Source organism: Carassius auratus, chromosome 20 (genome assembly GCF_003368295.1).
Source record: "Carassius auratus strain Wakin chromosome 20, ASM336829v1, whole genome shotgun sequence".
In the NCBI taxonomy this organism is placed as follows: Eukaryota; Metazoa; Chordata; class Actinopteri; order Cypriniformes; family Cyprinidae; genus Carassius; species Carassius auratus.
In genome coordinates, this window is record NC_039262.1 from 14,621,984 (window position 1) to 14,638,458 (window position 16,475).

A 16,475-nucleotide genomic window follows, 5' to 3' on the forward strand; every position below is an offset into this window, starting at 1 on the left:
GCCACCAGGCTGTTCAAATATAGCCATGAAGCCAATAATCATTTTTCATGTTTCAGTTGTTAGCAATCAAGTGGCGTTTTGTACATGTGTAATCTTAAAACGCAAAGGTCTGTGAATATGAATTCTGAAATTTAAAATGAACAAATCCTGTTTTCAAGTTTGTTTATCATTGGAATTGACGTATTCAGGGAGTTCTAGTGGGTCTTTGCATGATCGGGTGTAGATGTGGTTTTAACAAAGACTAGATCAGAACATTCCACTTCATCCTGGAGAAAGAGCAAAGGAATCGATTACACCTAATTACACACAGCATTGGATATAACCATATATATCATGACATTTCATCCAGCAGTTTATGAAACATTAAGTCTCAACAGCAGCAAATACTGGCACTCAAAATGACAGAGATGTATTTTCAAAAATGAAAGAGTTAAAATATTCTACTTAAGCTTAAATAAAACCAGTTTATACACACATATTAATACGTCATATTATATTTATTGAAACTTTTTAAACTAAATTAGAAACAAGTAACAATACAAATATTTGGTGTAATTAAATGCATTTATGCAGTTGAAGGTTCAAAAACACATTATTTTCAACATACTGTACATTATTGTTTCTCCTCCATGCCTCCTCTTTCTGAAACGCATCGTTTTATACAAAGCTCATCAGTCTGAAAAGCGAGGTGTTCTCAGACTGGCCAGCTGTCCAGTGCATTGTGATTGGCCGAATGTTTTAAACTTGTGACGGAAATGTTATGCCCTTCACCATACTGTGATGATGTGTCCCGGTCAGAACAAGCTGCAACAGCGAGAATAAAAAAAGTATATTCCTTCTTGCATGAACATTTGGGTGGCGTTATGCAAATCTTCCTACATAGTGATGTAGACATGTAGGGGCATGTTAAAAATAGGTGTTTTCAGAGGGTGTGGACAAGTCTTAATTTTTATAAAGAATAACTCTTTGGATTTGATACTTAAGTATGCACCAAGAGCTTCAAACACTCCAAAGAGAAAGGAAAATTTGAAATCGCATCATATAACCCCTTTAAATAATTCCATTGCATCTGTTCAGGTTTAGCCAGTTCAGTGCAGTAACAGGGCAGAACCACAGACTCTCCTGCTTATCCAGTCACTGCTAATGTCTTTCTGTTCTCAACCAAATCACACCCTGAAAACATTATACAGAATATTTTCTAATATTTCAGATTAAACTGCAGTTAAGGTGCTATCCTAAAATAATGTCAGGATACAATTTTATAAATATAGTTGCAGTCAAAAAGGCCGCAAATTGTATGCATTGTTGTAAGTACAAGAGAAAATCTAAAGTGGATGTGAAATTTAAATATATCTGTCACATGCTCCAAATTTGCACTTACCTTTAATATTTAAGTGAACATGTGTCATACTATTTGATTTGGTTAAACAGCTATAGTAGCCCTGGTCATTCATTCTGAGGTCAGAAATGAGAAGAGACAGATTTGTTGGAGAATGTTCATTAAACAGCACACGTCTGCCGTTGTATTTCTCATTTTGAAATATTTGAATCCATTGATTTCTCCCCTCCAAAAACTCCAAAAAGCAACTGAAAACTACTGCCATACTGTATAGTGGCTATTGATATTTTTGATGTTTTTATATTTGATACCATCATTAGCCACCAGATGTCACCAAAGTCACAAATCTTTTTAGGTTTTGGCTGTCTGAATTTACTGGAATATATACAGGTGCTGGTCATATAATTAGAATATCATCAAAAAGTTGTTTTATTTCACTAATTTCATTCAAAAAGCGAAACGTGTATATTGTATTCATTCATTACACATAGATTGATATATTTCAAATGTTTATTTATTTTCATTTTGATGATTATAACTGACAACTAAGGAAAATCCCACATTCAGTATCTCAGAAAATTAGAATATTACTTAAGACCAATACAAAGAAAGTATTTTTAGAAATCTTGGCCAACTGAAAAGTATGAACATGAAAAGTATGAGCATGTACAGCACTCAATACTTAGTTGGGGCTCCTTTTGCCTGAATTACTGCAGCAATGCAGCGTGGCATGGAGTCCATCAGTCTGTGGCACTGCTCAGGTGTTATGAGAGCCCAGGTTTCTCTGATAGTGGCTTTCAGCTCTTCTGCATTCTTGGGATATTCTTGCATATCGCATCTTCCTCTTCACAATCTCCCATAGATTTTTTATGGGGCTAAGGTCAGGCGAGTTTGCTGGCCAATTAATAACAGGGATAACATGGTCCTTAAACCAGGTACTGGTAGTTTTGGCACTGTGTGCAGGTGCCAAGTCCTGTTGGAAAATGAAATCTGCATCTCCATAAAGTTGGTCAGCACAGCAGCAGGAAGCATGAAGTGCTCTAAAACTTCCTGGTATATTGCTGTGTTGACCTTGGACCTTAGAAAACACAGTGGACCAACACCAACAGATGACATGGCACCTCAAACCATCACTGACTGTGGAAACTTTACTCTGGACCTCAAGCAACGTGGATTGTGTGCATCTCCTCTCTTCCTCCAGACTCTGGGACCCTGATTAGAGATCATAACTTTGAACCACTCAGCAGCAGTCTAGTCTTTTTTGAAGCGAGATGCTTCTGACGCTGTCTGTTGTTCAAGAGTGGCTTGACACCAGGAATGAGACAGCTGAAACCCATGTCTTACATATGTCTGTGCTCACAATCCTCTCCAGGGTGCGGTTATCCCTATTGCTTGTACCCTTTTTTCTACCACATCTTTTTCTTCCCTTCGCCTCTCTATTAATGTGCTTGGACACAGAGCTCTGTGAACAGCCAGCCTCTTTTGCAATGACCTTTTGTGCCTTGCCCTCCTTGTGCAAGGTGTCAATGGTCATCTTTTGGACAACTGTCAAGTCAGCAGTCTTCCCCATGATTGTGTAGTCTACAGAACTAGACTGAGAGACCGTTTAAAAGCTTTGCAGGTTTTTTCAGTTAATTCGCTGATTAGAGTGTGGCACCAGGTGTCTTCAATATTGATCCTTTTCACAGTATTCTAATTTTCTGAGATACTGAATTTGAGATTTTACTTAGTTGTCAGTTATAATCATGAAAATTAAAAGAAATAAACATTTGAAATATATCAGTCTGTGTGTAATGAATGAATATAATATACAAGTTTCACTTTTTGAATGTAATTAGTAAAATAAATATTAAATCTGACATAAAATAAGCATATTTCACATAAAAAGTAACAAAGGTAAATAAATAAATAAAAAATCACCAAAAAGTGCATAAAGTATATATTTTCTTTCCATAACATGTTTCGGTAACACTTTAGAATAAGGTTCCATTAGTTAATGTTAGTTAACTACTTTCGTTAACATGAACTAAGCAAGAACAATCCTTCTAAAGCATTTATAAGTCTTAGTTCATGTTAATTTCAACATTTACTAATGCATTATTTAAATCAAAAGTTGTGCTTGTTAACATTAGTTAATGCACTGTGAATTACCATGAACTAACAATGAATAAGTGTATTTTCATTAACTAACATTAACGAAGATGAATAAATACAGTAATAAATTTATTATTCATTGTTTGTTCATGTTAATTAATACATTAACTAACATTAACTAATGGAACCTTATTCTAAAGTGTTACCCATGTTTCTCTCTTTTCCTATTTAAGCAGTGTATGTACTGTATTGACCGATCATTACTATCAGTTTTCACTGCACCACATTTAAATTGGTGTATTCATTTTTAGTCACACTTGCACTATGACTGAAATGTAGATATTTGAGATTTTAGGTATATTTATGACCAACAGTCTCACAATTTTTTATACCACACTGTTTTGGAAATGTGAATATCGTTGGACTGCAATTTAAGCTAAATCTTTCACACTGCCACAAGGAAGAAATTATTGTCTTGAAGTTGCAGAAGTGAAAGTATGTAGATGGAATGAAGAAACTTAATTTCTAGGAACGCACGGTCATCATGCTAAAAAACAACAACAAAAAAACAGAACAAACAAAAGTAATGCATACATTCAGAGAGCAGCCCAGGACAGTCCACTTACTCACTGATATGGCAGATGCCATTAGGACATCAGGAAAGGACAAGGCCAGCTGTCCAGTCTGTCAAGATCTACTGAAAAATCCAGTGACTTGTTCGGCGTGTGTTCTGAGTCTGAAGCAGGACTGTCCAAAGGGATCCCACAGCTGTCCTCAGTGCAGAGAGATGTTCACTCCGAAATCTGTTCCATGCACATCCATCAAAGTTGATGATCTGCTGGAGAGAAAGAAAAGAGTGGAGCTACCTTCTTCAAACAATCCTTCAGATCCAAGCTATGCTGGACCCGGAGACGTACGGTTTGATGAATGCACTGGAAGAAAACACAAGCTGTCAAGTCTTGTTTAATGTGCCTGGCTTCCTTCTGTGAAAGTCACCTACTGTAATAGCTCACACCACAGTGCCCTATCTGAAGAGAAACAAGCTGATCGAAGCTTCCCCAGACCTGCAGGAAAACATCTGCTCCCAACATGACAAACTCAATGAATTCTACTGCTGTACAGACCAAAAATGTATTTTTGAACATGATACGAACACAAAGAACATGATACCGCTGACATTGAAACAGAAAGGACGGGAAACAGGTGAGGACTCATTCATCTTACTTGATGGGTTCAAACGATTTTTGATGTTTACATCAGTTCTCTAAGGTAAAATGGTTGTAAAATGCTGTAAAATGAAAGTTGCATATGAGAGCACATTATCAAAGCAGTAAACTAGTTAGACAAGTCAGATACCAGTCACTTAATATGCTTCCTTGATGAGCTACATGTTTTCTACCCTATGAGATTGCAGGAAAGCAATTGGATGTACAGCAAAGAATAAAGGAAAAAAAAGAAAGAGCTAGAAGAGCTGAAACAGTCCTTAGGTACACTAAAAGTATAAGAAAAACCACTGCAGGAGCAAACATGAGCGGATGAATACTGTAGATAAGAGAGATAAACACACATTGGAAATTAATCTATGCAATGGTTCTGACTACATTTATGGCTTTTATTATGAAAACTTGGTTTGCAGCTCTCTCTGCTTTCTAATAGTGCTCTGGTTGTGAAAACCAGCTCTGACATAGCAGAGCTGATCAGAGCTCAAGAAAAAATAGAATATAGTTGAGTTGCACTGCTTCACGAGCAGCTGGAGCAGTAGATCGCTGAGCTCCACGGGAGAGACACTGCTTCAGAAACATTTAAACACGGATAATAATGTTTTATTATTTTATTATATAATGTTATATTTGGCAAGGAGGACCACAAAATTATTTCAAATGGTGAGAGAAAAAAACATTTATATAAATGTACATAAGTGAAACTTTCACAATAATAACGCACTTATTTTATCTATATGTTCACAGTTAATTTTCAGTTGAGATTTCCTTTTGAGCCAGTAAACGGTGAGGATTTTCTTGGTTGTAAGTGACCCATAATACTGTACATATACTCATGTACAATGTTGCAAAACTGTTTTTCATTTATTTAAAAACATCTCTAATCTGTTCTCTTTAATTAAACATTTGTGTACACATTTGTGTTTTTTCGTGCCTGCTTTTTATCTCCAGATTATCATGTTTCCACTGGACAGCACTACTGCTCATGATGAACTCCGGATTTCTGAAAACACCAGAAAAGCAATATGCCGTGAGACAATCCGACTCTATATTCAGCATTCGGACAGATTTGATTTTTGGCCCCAGGTGCTATGCAAAGAAAGTATAACTGGATGCTGTTACTGGGAAGTTGAATAGGAAAAGGGAATATTTGGGGTCTATATTGCTGTTTCATATAAAGGGGTGGGAAGAAAAGGACAGGATCGTGTGCACTGGTTTTGACACAACAGTCAGTCCTGGAGTCTGAAATGTTCTCCATCACCTTGTGTCTGGCATGACAACAATAAAACTGAGACCGCAGGACCTTTATCCTCTAAAATAGGGGTGTATGTTGACTATAAAGCAGGAAATCTTTCTTTTTATGACATTTCTGACAAGATGAACCTCTTACACAGAGTCCAGACCACATTCACTCAGCCCCTCCATCCTGGGTTTTGGTTCAGTATGTCTTCCTCAGTAACACTGTGTGACCTGTAAATAAGCTTAGCAGAAGTGTGATGCTTTTGCGGTTTATGAAGTATCTGTGGAATGTTACTTTTATTAAGAACGTAAAACAAAGCAAGCACTACATACTAATTAAATATTTTTGTTGCACATAAATGTTCTATACTGTGAGAAGCTAGAAAAGTGAAATGTTTGAAGGCATGAAATATACACTTTGCCTAGTATAATTTAAACATTTTTTTAACAAATATTATTTTCCTATATATATATGTAATAGCGACACAAAATATATATTACATACATTATATTTTAGCTTTCATATTTAAAGAATGCATGTAAAAAACACTGCACTGTAAATGCTAGTAGAGGGGGACTGAATCGGGTGATGAAAGAATCAGAAGGTTTTGGAGTCTTATAGTTCTTACTGGAGTTATGACCCAAATACAGCAAAATACTGGATTTTATATTTATTTCGTGTGTGTAAAATCTTGTGCAACTATTTTGGTATTGTTCTACTCCTGTTGATCCAGTAGGTGGAGACATTTCTTCAGACATCGATGGGAGTCAGCAAAAAGAGAAGGAAAAAAAGCCTGAAAAAAAAAAAAATGAATCCAAGCGTTGTCATTACAAAATATATAACTGAATGAATCTTCCTGTCGTTCATCATGAATTCATGTTAATCAATGTATTCTGTAGCCTACACGTTTAGTTATATTTAACATGGAATAAAAATCACATTTGATATCATATTCAGTGTTACTCTTCTCATTCTATCACTCATTTTATTTATTCATAATTACAACACAGTGAACACACATTGACAATGGACATGCTATACTAACAGTTATAATCGTTAAACAACCAGAAATGTCCAAAGCCTGTGTATGCCTATGTATATTTACTGTATATTAAAAAGTAGACATTTCTTTTTTCACCAGTAAAGAGTCAGATAGTCACCCTCCAGTCCAGGGAGAACAAAACAGATCTAGGCGTATGTGAGACTCCATTGTATATCTTAGCATACAGTACTCATTAAATCTTGTATAACGTGTTTAACTTCTGTGAAACTCAATTGAAACCTGCTTCACCACTTCAGTTCAAACCTCAAACTCACTTCCTACGTCCTTGTTTCGCTTGTGAAAACAGTTCAGGCTCGTGCCTCAGAAACTCCGTGTGGACTGGGGAATGGTTACGAATATTATAAAGAAGAAGAAGCTTTGGAAAATCGCCTAATGTAAAATTACATCAAAATGGTAATCTTTATATGAATAATAACACATTTTATATCTTCAGTATCATGAGGCACAGAAATGAATCGGTTACCATAGCTAGGAAACCTCAAACCTGCTATCCAACCACATGACTAATGTTTCGCTTTTCATTTGACCATCACACACAGAACGCAGTACTAGCATCTATAATGTTCACTCTGTTCCTGGAATCATAAAGGAGTATTAAAATAAATAAATAAATAAAACCAGGTCGAGAAGATGCAGAGAACAACCACGCAGAGAATCCAGGAGAAACAGAAAACAATAGAGGAGCTGAAACAGGTTGTGAACACACTGAAGGTGAGAGATGATCCTTTTCTTTTGCACTATATATATATTCAACAAAGATTAAACTAAAGTTAAACTAGTGGCAGTTTAAAAACATTTATGTTAATATATATATATATATATATATATATATATATATATGTATATGTATATATGTATATATATATATATATATATATATATATATATATATATATATATATATATATATATATATATATATAAAATCCCCACAAAAATATTAATCACAACTGTTTTTAACATGTTAATGATAATGATAATGATAATAATATAAGAACTGTTTCTTGAGCACCAAGAATGATTTCTGAAGGATCATGTGACTCTGATTCTGAATTAAAAGCATCAGAAAAAAAAGTGAAACTTAAAGTTAAACTGGACTACTTTTTTCTCCTCACAGCACTCTGCTCAGACAGCGGTGGAGCACAGTGAGAAGATCTTCACTGAGCTCATCCTCTCTATCAAGAGAAGACAGCATGAGGTGACCCAGCTGATCAGAGATCAGGAGAGGACTGAAGTGAGTCGAGCTGAAGGACTCCTGGAGCAGCTGGAGCAGGAGATCACTGACCTCCAGAGGACAGACACAGAGCTGGATCAACATCCACACACAGAGCAACATTTTCCTTTTAAGGTAACGCCACAGGTTGCTTGAATCATTTTCTCTGGTTCAGTGCAAAACATTTGTTATATAAATGTTTTTCTCAATATAAACTTTTCAGAAACTCTCTGATTCTTCTGAATATGATCAGTCATCCAGTATGACTGTTAATCATATTCTGTTTGATGGACTGAGGAAATCTCTGTCTGATTTAAAACAACATTTTGAAGATTTTTGTCAGGAGGAGATCAGTAATATCATCTCTGTTGGTAAGAGACTCCTTTAAATCATTTAAATCATTTTCACTCTCAAAAGTTTGTATTTTTTTTAATCTGTTACTTTTTATCTTACATGACCAGTAGACATTTAATTATTTTATTTAATTTTGTACTTCTCTGTTCTTTTATAGTGGCAAGAATTCAGATTTTACCATTAACCAGAATCAGGAATCACTTTAAACAATGTAAGTCTCTGTATGTGCTTTATTATGTACCATATATGTGCAGTGATTTTAACAAAAAAAAAAAAAATTCAATTGTTGGCAATAACTGATTATAACAATTTTCCATAGATTTTTGTAGCTTTACCCTTGATCCCAACACAGTGGTTGAAGACCTCGTCCTCTCTGAGAACAACAGACAGATGACATATACTGGGCATTTAGGGATTTATAAGTTCCCCTGCAAGGTGTTTTGCAAGGAGAGTGTGTTTGGACGCTGCTATTGGGAGGTGGAGTGGAGCGGGAGATGTGTGCATATATCAGTCTCGTATAAAGAAATGAGTGGCAGAGGAAAGGGATTAGTTGGTACGTTTGGAAACAACAACACATCTTGGAGTCTGCAGTGTTTTCCCAAGCCTGTTTTCTGGCATAAGAGCAGTAAAACAGAGATCTCAAGACCTCTGTCCTCTAGGGTAGGTGTGTTTGTGGACTACAGTGCAGGGACTCTGTCTTTCTACAGTGTCTCTGATACAGTGACCCTCTTACACCGCGTCCAGACCACATTCACTCAACCCCTGTATCCTGGATTTTGGTTCAGCGCATTAGGTTCTGGAGATCTGCTTAATCTAGACAACTCTGGGTCAAACACCAGTGTGTTCTCCTCAGTGAAACTATGTGATCCATAAACCAGTTTTGTGTTCCCCTTATTTAAATGCAGCATTGTGTATATATAAATATTAACAATCATAATGTTATCACATATTTAACTTTTTTTACAAGTAGTATGACAGGAATTATTATATTTTAAAAATTAAAATGTGTTTGTGTTTGTAAAACAAAACATTATAGCCTGGTTTAACGGAATTTTTATCTCCTTTCTGTTGACCTATGGAAGATTTTACGAAAATCTCAGCTGAGCAATAAAACAAGACAGTCTAATAAAGTGAAATGTTTGCTGCTTGATTATAGTGTAATTTATAAATTATAGTTTCCCATAGAAATTGTCTTACAAAAAGGAGTTTGTGAAAATGCAGTATAATTTTTTTTTAATAGAAATAAAATGTAATAACAAAATGAATGCGCAAGATGTAAAATCTCAGTGTAATCACTGTAACTCACTATATATCAATATTTTCTAGTGAAAAAAAATATATAAAATGGTTAGTCAAAGTAAGTGAACTAATGTAGTTAGGGATTCCTCTGACAAAAAAAATTAATAAAATAAAACAAAAAAGATGAATGCAAACGTTGTCATTACAAAATATATAACTGTATAAATTTTCCCGTAGTACTCCTAATATCCAATAGGGATAACCCTACGTCAAGGCAAACGGGAATGACCGAAATTACGACATTACGCGTAGAGCGTCATGCGAGCATTTTTATTTACGTATTGTTGATATCTAGCGTGATAAAAATGGCGTCTACGTGGAAAATGCGTTTAACGGTTGTTTATTTAAGCATCTTATTTGTCCTGGCCAACGCACAATCGAAACAAATAACCAAGGTACGTGACATTTCTCATATTTTTAGATCGTTTCCTGTCTCTGATACATTCACGTGTACGTTAGCAGCACAAAGGCTTATCTGATTGATAGATGTAACGTAGCTACACAATAGTTTGGTCTGACACATTTAAAGATATTGTCGGTTTAATATTCACGGTTAGTTTACACAAAACAGTGTCTTTCAGCATTGAAAACGTAAGCACTTTACTGTCAAGTCGGAGTCCTGTAAACAGCCGCGTTTGTCATTGTGTATGTGGTTTGTTTCACAGGAAACGGTTGTGTTAAATGTGACAGCGGTTAGTGTAACTAACCAGACTAAGTACAGTGTACAGGTAAGATAATAAATCGTGGAATATTTACACGAAAATGGAGCGTCACATCCATATTATGTTGTTCTGTGAAGGCGTGATCATTTAAAATGATTTCTCATCTCCTTTCAGATACATTTAAATATAGGTCTTTTGGACAATGAAACGTTTATTAATGGAGCTCTTCTCAAGCCTTCAGAAGTCACAAGGATGACCTGTCCAGCTTTATTGTGTATGTATCTTTGTCTGCCTTCTTTTCACATTGAATGAATTACACTTCTTCTAACAATGAAAAATGCAAAGAAAGTAAAAGACCCGACCATACATAAACAAATAATTAGCTAACAGTTGTATTATGTGTTGCATAAGTACTGCAATGTATAGGCTATTGTTAGTAAATGTTTGTTAATGCATTAACTAACATTAAAGGAATTGTTCACACAAAAATAGACAAATTGCTGAAAAATCACTTACCCTCAGGCCATCTAAGATGTATTAGAAGTTTGTTTCTTCACAGAAAGAAGATTTAGAGAAATGTAGCATTACATCCCTTGTCCAACAGTGGATCCACTGCAATGAAAGGGAGCCGTCAAAATGACGGTCCAAATAACTGCTAAAAACATCAGTCCTTCCAGTTTGTTAACCTGCATGCTTGTAATTAATCAAGAGGTTAAATTTTAACTTCAATCCATTGCTTCAAGCCGAAATATGAGTCCTGTATCCATTATATTGCTTGCTTTTGTTGATTGACTGGACTGTTTGAACGGTTTGAACTGTGACGGCACCCATTGACTTAAGAGGATCCATTGGTGAGCAAATGATGTATTACTGAATTTCTGCTGTTCTGATGAAGAAACAAACTTCATATTTAGGATGGTTTAAGGGTGAGTAAATTTGAATATTATTGCTGAACTCTTCCTGCAATAGCGGAAATTAAATTTTTCTTTGTGTTTGCAGTGGATGGTTCTAATGTGAGCTCTAGAAATCTTACGGATGGGTTGGTCAGCAGTGAGCTGAGGCTGATGCTCAATCAGTCATATGTTCAGAGTGATGCTGGAGAGCAGCTTCTGTTACTCGTCCTGAGTCAGGAGATAATCCAGCTAGCAGATGAAAAGGTTTTATTCATTACCCTGTAAATGATAACTGCCAAATGAATTATTTTTCATATCTGTTATGTCCTTTCTAGAGTAATTGAGTCTTAAATATGGAATGACTGCTTTAATGATGGAACAGATCTAAACTCTAGAATGCGGCTGTGCACGTGAATGCCTGATGCTGTATATTTTGTAGGTCCAGCAGCCAGATGTGTGTGAGGTGGAGATCCTGTGGAACCAGAGCTCTGAGGAGATCACACAGGTGACCAGTATTTACCCTTCATCAAGAAGCAAGCTCTCAGACATCCCACGAGAGAGTGACGTCTTGGTGACTAATGCATCCATACGTTATACAGGTTAGATAGATTCATGGAGCAAAATGCCTGTTGTTTTGTAATCTCCAAAAAATGACTGATTCTTTAAACTGGAAGGATCTTTATGAATGGTTTTCTGTCTTCACAGTTGAAGACCAAGTGCTTACTACCAGCCACTATCTACTCAAACATCCAGAGACCACTCAGGAGGAGATCGCAGCTCCAGGGAAACTTCCTGAAACACCCTTGCGGATGGACCCTGAAACTCTGTATGAGTCCAGAGAGGAAGAGGAAATGACTTCAGATTCCTTACTGCTCGAGTCTCCTCTGAGTGGGTCTGTGTCCTCCTATAGTGTAAGTGACTGTGAACTGTTAACTCTTGGACCATATTAAACCGTTTCCACAAAAATATTAATCAGCACAAAGGTTCCTTGAGCTGGGTATTGGCATATTAGAATGATTTATGAAGGATTATGTGACAATGAAAACTGGAATAATGGCTGCTGAAAATTCAGCTTTGCAATCATGGGAAATATTTTAAATTGTAATAATATTTCACAATATAACTGTTTTTCTTTGGGGAGCACGAGAGACCTAAACATAATTTTTTTACTGTTCCTCAACCGTTATGTAAATATAATTAAGAATTAAAATATAATTAATACATTTTTAAAACTAGTAACTCTGGATGACCTTAATTTCCTCATATTTTTTAAAAATGTCCTGTTATTCTGTAGTGTCGTTTCCTCATGTGTTGTTATTGTGTGTGTTGGCAGGTTGCGTGTCAGTGGGTCAGGGGGCTGAGAGAGAAACTGAGGCGCTTCTGGTCTGACTCTATCCCACTCTTCTTCTTGATCATGTGGGTGGTGGTGGTTGGTGTAGCAGGTTCAGCTGTCATCATTAAGATCCTGGATCTTTTGTTCCCCTCCTGTGAACAAAGGTACAACCTGCACCAACCCTGCATCAAATGCATGGTCATTTCATTTAGTTCCATAGATGGATTACAAGTGCTATACAGGTTAGTTCGCTGATTATCACACATAAATAATACATGGCTCTCTTCTGTCTTTTTTAGGGGATTTTTTCATTTGAATCCAGAGACTCTGATGCCAGATGATGAAAAAACAGAGGCTAATAGATAACATGGAGGGAGAAACAACTGAAAAAAGCATTTTGATAGATAAGTGATGGATGCGTTCTCATTAGTTCGGTTATGTGGCTTTATTTGGTTGACAATACCAATGATTTCAATGTAGCACTTTTAAAAGAAAAAAAAGATTCCCCGACATTTCCTAATGAAACAGATTTCTATTTTCACATCTGTGTCCGTTTAACAGCATAATCAGTAAACTACTTTTTGTATTTTCACTACATTGTGAGGTGGGAACAGGTGCATATATTTAAATATGCACAGTCCCTAAAATATATTTGCCTTTTTTCCTCTAAAGTGTTTGTTTTATGGTAATACTAGGTATTGCTTTGCCTGTTGTATGGACATGACATTGTGTCATTACTGACAATTAAAGGGTACAGCATTATAAAGGACAAATGGACAAATAATCCATTAATGTAAAGGACCATCAATATAACTTTAATAGCTGATTTAAACTGTCCATATTATTTAAATGGATTATTTCTCTGTTTTAAATGGATTGTATAAAACTGTTGCTTAATGTTAATAATCATGTTGTGTCAGCTATTGCCTGTTATGTTAAGCATGCACAGCAGCAATACATTTCAACTCTGACCTGCATTAGATGAATGAAATGAAGATTTGTACACTGGGGTCTGAGCAGTGTCAAAGCATTCACCATCACATCACAATGTTTCAGTCATTTCAAGCGATGTACCTCAACATTTTAAACATTTCAGCAGGATGCTTATATTTCAGTGTAGCCATTTCATTGGCTTTTAATGAAATGGGTCATTTTCTGTCATTCTGATGCATTATGATGTTTTTCCTCCAAGTTTGTTACAAGAGTAAATTCTGCTCAAATTATTTTGTCTCCGAGTCTTTAAAAAAATATTTATTTCAACAAAATACATCATTTTAAAACTTGATCATGGCAATGGAATGTTAGTAATGAAAAGAAACAAGTTCCATAGTGTTTATAAAAGTCAAGTGCTGTACACCTTTAAGACATGCTGGTCTCATCAATATTAAGACAATTGTCCGATGCTGGAAACTTTGGCCTTTAAATCAACCACAGGAGCAAAAAACTTTTTTAGCTTGCATAGCTTTTCGCTTCAAGTAGCATTTGGAGACAACAGAGAATAGCTGGACAGCTGGTCTTTGGTCATTGGCAGTGATTTTGCAAGTAAAGATCAAACAATCCTGTGTCCACATTAACATTATTGTCTGTACACACTACAGTTAGGCAGCACATCATGGGGCTGTTTGTTATAAGAGCACCAAAACAGGTTTCCCAGACTCCAGCACTCTGGATTTACTGGATAATTAGTTCAGCCTTCATCCTTACAAACTGATGCGAGTGAATTTCAGTTTAAGAGAAAGCTTAACCTGTATCAAGCGAAGCAGCTCTGAAAAGTCCTGTATGTACAACCAATTCTATTACTATTATATATTAAACTATTACTGTGAATCTGTAAACTCAAGATACAAACCTCATTTAAGGCAAAGACTTCCACCCTTTGATTTCAGTCTGGTACAGGGTGGAAGTGCTCGGAGATTTAGTGAAAACTGACCCTCAGTCTTTCAAAGTGCTAACGGTGACTGTAAGGAGGAACGAATAAGGTTCTTTGGCATCATCAGCAGGAGCCAAACTCCGCTATCCACTTTTCATATTTTTCTAGGTCAGCAGCAGATACAGACTTGGACACTTTCTTGAGTGCCGTCTCAAAGTCCTCCATTGTAGTGGGCATGTGCATCTCATCTTTCGACAGGTTTCGTATCTCCTCAGGGGTCAAGCCCTCAATCCGCCTTCTCATTGCCATCAGGGACGCATCTCTGCAATTATTCAAAAACAGTGAATCACTTCTAGAATTGTGGGACTTTTAAGCATTGCAAATAAATTCAGGTTGCACACAAAAGAAAGGCTGCAGGCACCTGCAAACATTGGTGATGTCAGCACCAGAGTATCCCTCCATCTGCTCAGCGATCTTGTTCCACATTGACATCACTGGCCAGCTCCAGCTCCTTCAGGCTGATCTTAAGTAACTCCACTCTTCCTTTAGCTTCAGGAATACAAATGATGATTTCAAATACTTTCATTATGTTTATGTATCTTGAGCGGGAGATGTATTAAGCTGATGTCATTTAATACGGTCTGATGGGTAATTCTGAATACCTGAGGGCAGAGGAATGTAAAATCCTCTTCTCTAGCCTGCGTCTCAGAGCTTCATCGATGTCCCATGGGAAGTTGGTGGCTGCCAGAACCATGACCATCTTCGAAGGGTCGTTTTCAGACGTCCCACCAACACCTGGAAGCACAAGAAGTTTATGTATTGATTTTTCTTTTTTCAGAGCAGTTTGACACTAATAAACAAGAATGTTGCAGTAAAGCACTTCTACAGAAGATGTGTCATTAACAGCTCAATTAGAAATTCAAATAATAGCTCGGCACAAGGCAATAGTGTTTATTCAGCTTATATCAGTTTGTGATGTTGATTAAATTCAGTTCAATAACAGGGGTCAATGTTGCAAAGTTAGTTTCATTATGCGGCTCCATTCAAATTCTCTTCCAACAGTGTCTGTGCAGTTAAATTGACAATATTACTGAACATGAAATACTTTTAAAGCTTTTAAATTCTACAGTTTGTATGAAGCAGTACCATCCATCTGGACGAGTAGTTCAGCTTTGACACGTCTGCTGGCTTCATGTTCCTCAGAGTTTCCTCTACGGCTACAGATGGAGTCTATCTCATCAATGAAGATGGTGGTGGGGCGTAAAAGCGTGCCTGTGTGAACATGCAAACACACAAATGTATGTATGGTTTATTGTATGTATAATTTTGCTACCATTTTAAATTGGTTAAGGAGGAGTAGTGCAGAAGGTGATTTTACCATCTCAAACAGCAACCGCACAAGTTTTTCCGACTCTCCTCTGTATTTGGAGGTGAGGGTGGAGGAGGACACGTTAAAGAAGGTGGTTCGGCACTCAGTGGCAACAGCTTTGGCCAGCAATGTCTTTCCTGTTCCCGGTGGACCCACCATCAACACTCCCTAAAATCATGTTCAGTTACGGTGTATTAGAAATATGGTATATAATCTATATACACACATAATGCAGAATATAATATAGTATATATGTAACATATAATGCAGCAAAGATGGTAGTACATATAAAAGTATGTTTCACAGCTGTTAAATAATACAGTCTCAAATAATTAGTTACACTTTTTTTCCGACAGTTAAGGGATTTATAACATAAAAAAAAAATCCACTTCAAACCAAATGCTGTACTTTGAACTTATCAAAGAATCTTTAAAAAGTGTATCAGTTTCTACAAAAATATGAAGCAGCACAACTGTTTTCAATATTCTTAGGAAGTGCTTCTTGAGCTCCAAATCAGCGTATTACA

General features: G+C 36.3%; 2 protein-coding genes, 1 long non-coding RNA gene and 2 pseudogenes across 3 annotated transcripts; 4 read left to right on the plus strand and 1 right to left on the minus strand.

Annotated features, from left to right (window-relative positions):
• Positions 1 to 7,211: 7,211 nt before the first annotated feature.
• Positions 7,212 to 9,422, plus strand: LOC113037769 (tripartite motif-containing protein 16-like). The gene is made up of 6 exons (XM_026195120.1): positions 7,212 to 7,349; positions 7,496 to 7,667; positions 8,074 to 8,304; positions 8,393 to 8,540; positions 8,681 to 8,734; positions 8,843 to 9,422. Exons 2-6 carry the CDS (start codon positions 7,587 to 7,589, stop codon positions 9,394 to 9,396), a joined length of 1,068 nt encoding a protein of 355 aa, XP_026050905.1. The 5' UTR covers positions 7,212 to 7,349; positions 7,496 to 7,586; the 3' UTR covers positions 9,397 to 9,422.
• A 650-nt stretch (positions 9,423 to 10,072) lies between these two features.
• Positions 10,073 to 13,301, plus strand: LOC113037771 (glycoprotein integral membrane protein 1-like). Its single transcript, XM_026195123.1, has 8 exons — positions 10,073 to 10,217; positions 10,488 to 10,550; positions 10,659 to 10,758; positions 11,484 to 11,641; positions 11,817 to 11,976; positions 12,083 to 12,288; positions 12,711 to 12,874; positions 13,010 to 13,301. The coding sequence occupies exons 1-8, from the start codon at positions 10,128 to 10,130 to the stop codon at positions 13,074 to 13,076; spliced, it is 1,008 nt and encodes a 335-aa protein (XP_026050908.1). The 5' UTR covers positions 10,073 to 10,127; the 3' UTR covers positions 13,077 to 13,301.
• A 37-nt stretch (positions 13,302 to 13,338) lies between these two features.
• Positions 13,339 to 13,933, plus strand: LOC113037781 (uncharacterized). The gene is made up of 2 exons (XR_003274678.1): positions 13,339 to 13,731; positions 13,767 to 13,933. It is a non-coding gene; the product is annotated as an uncharacterized LOC113037781 (long non-coding RNA).
• Positions 13,934 to 14,638: 705 nt separating this feature from the next.
• On the minus strand, positions 14,639 to 16,177 carry LOC113037943 (katanin p60 ATPase-containing subunit A1-like; annotated as a pseudogene).
• Positions 16,178 to 16,224: 47 nt separating this feature from the next.
• The window catches only part of LOC113037944 (katanin p60 ATPase-containing subunit A1-like), a 1,920-nt pseudogene continuing 1,669 nt past the window's right edge, over positions 16,225 to 16,475 (plus strand).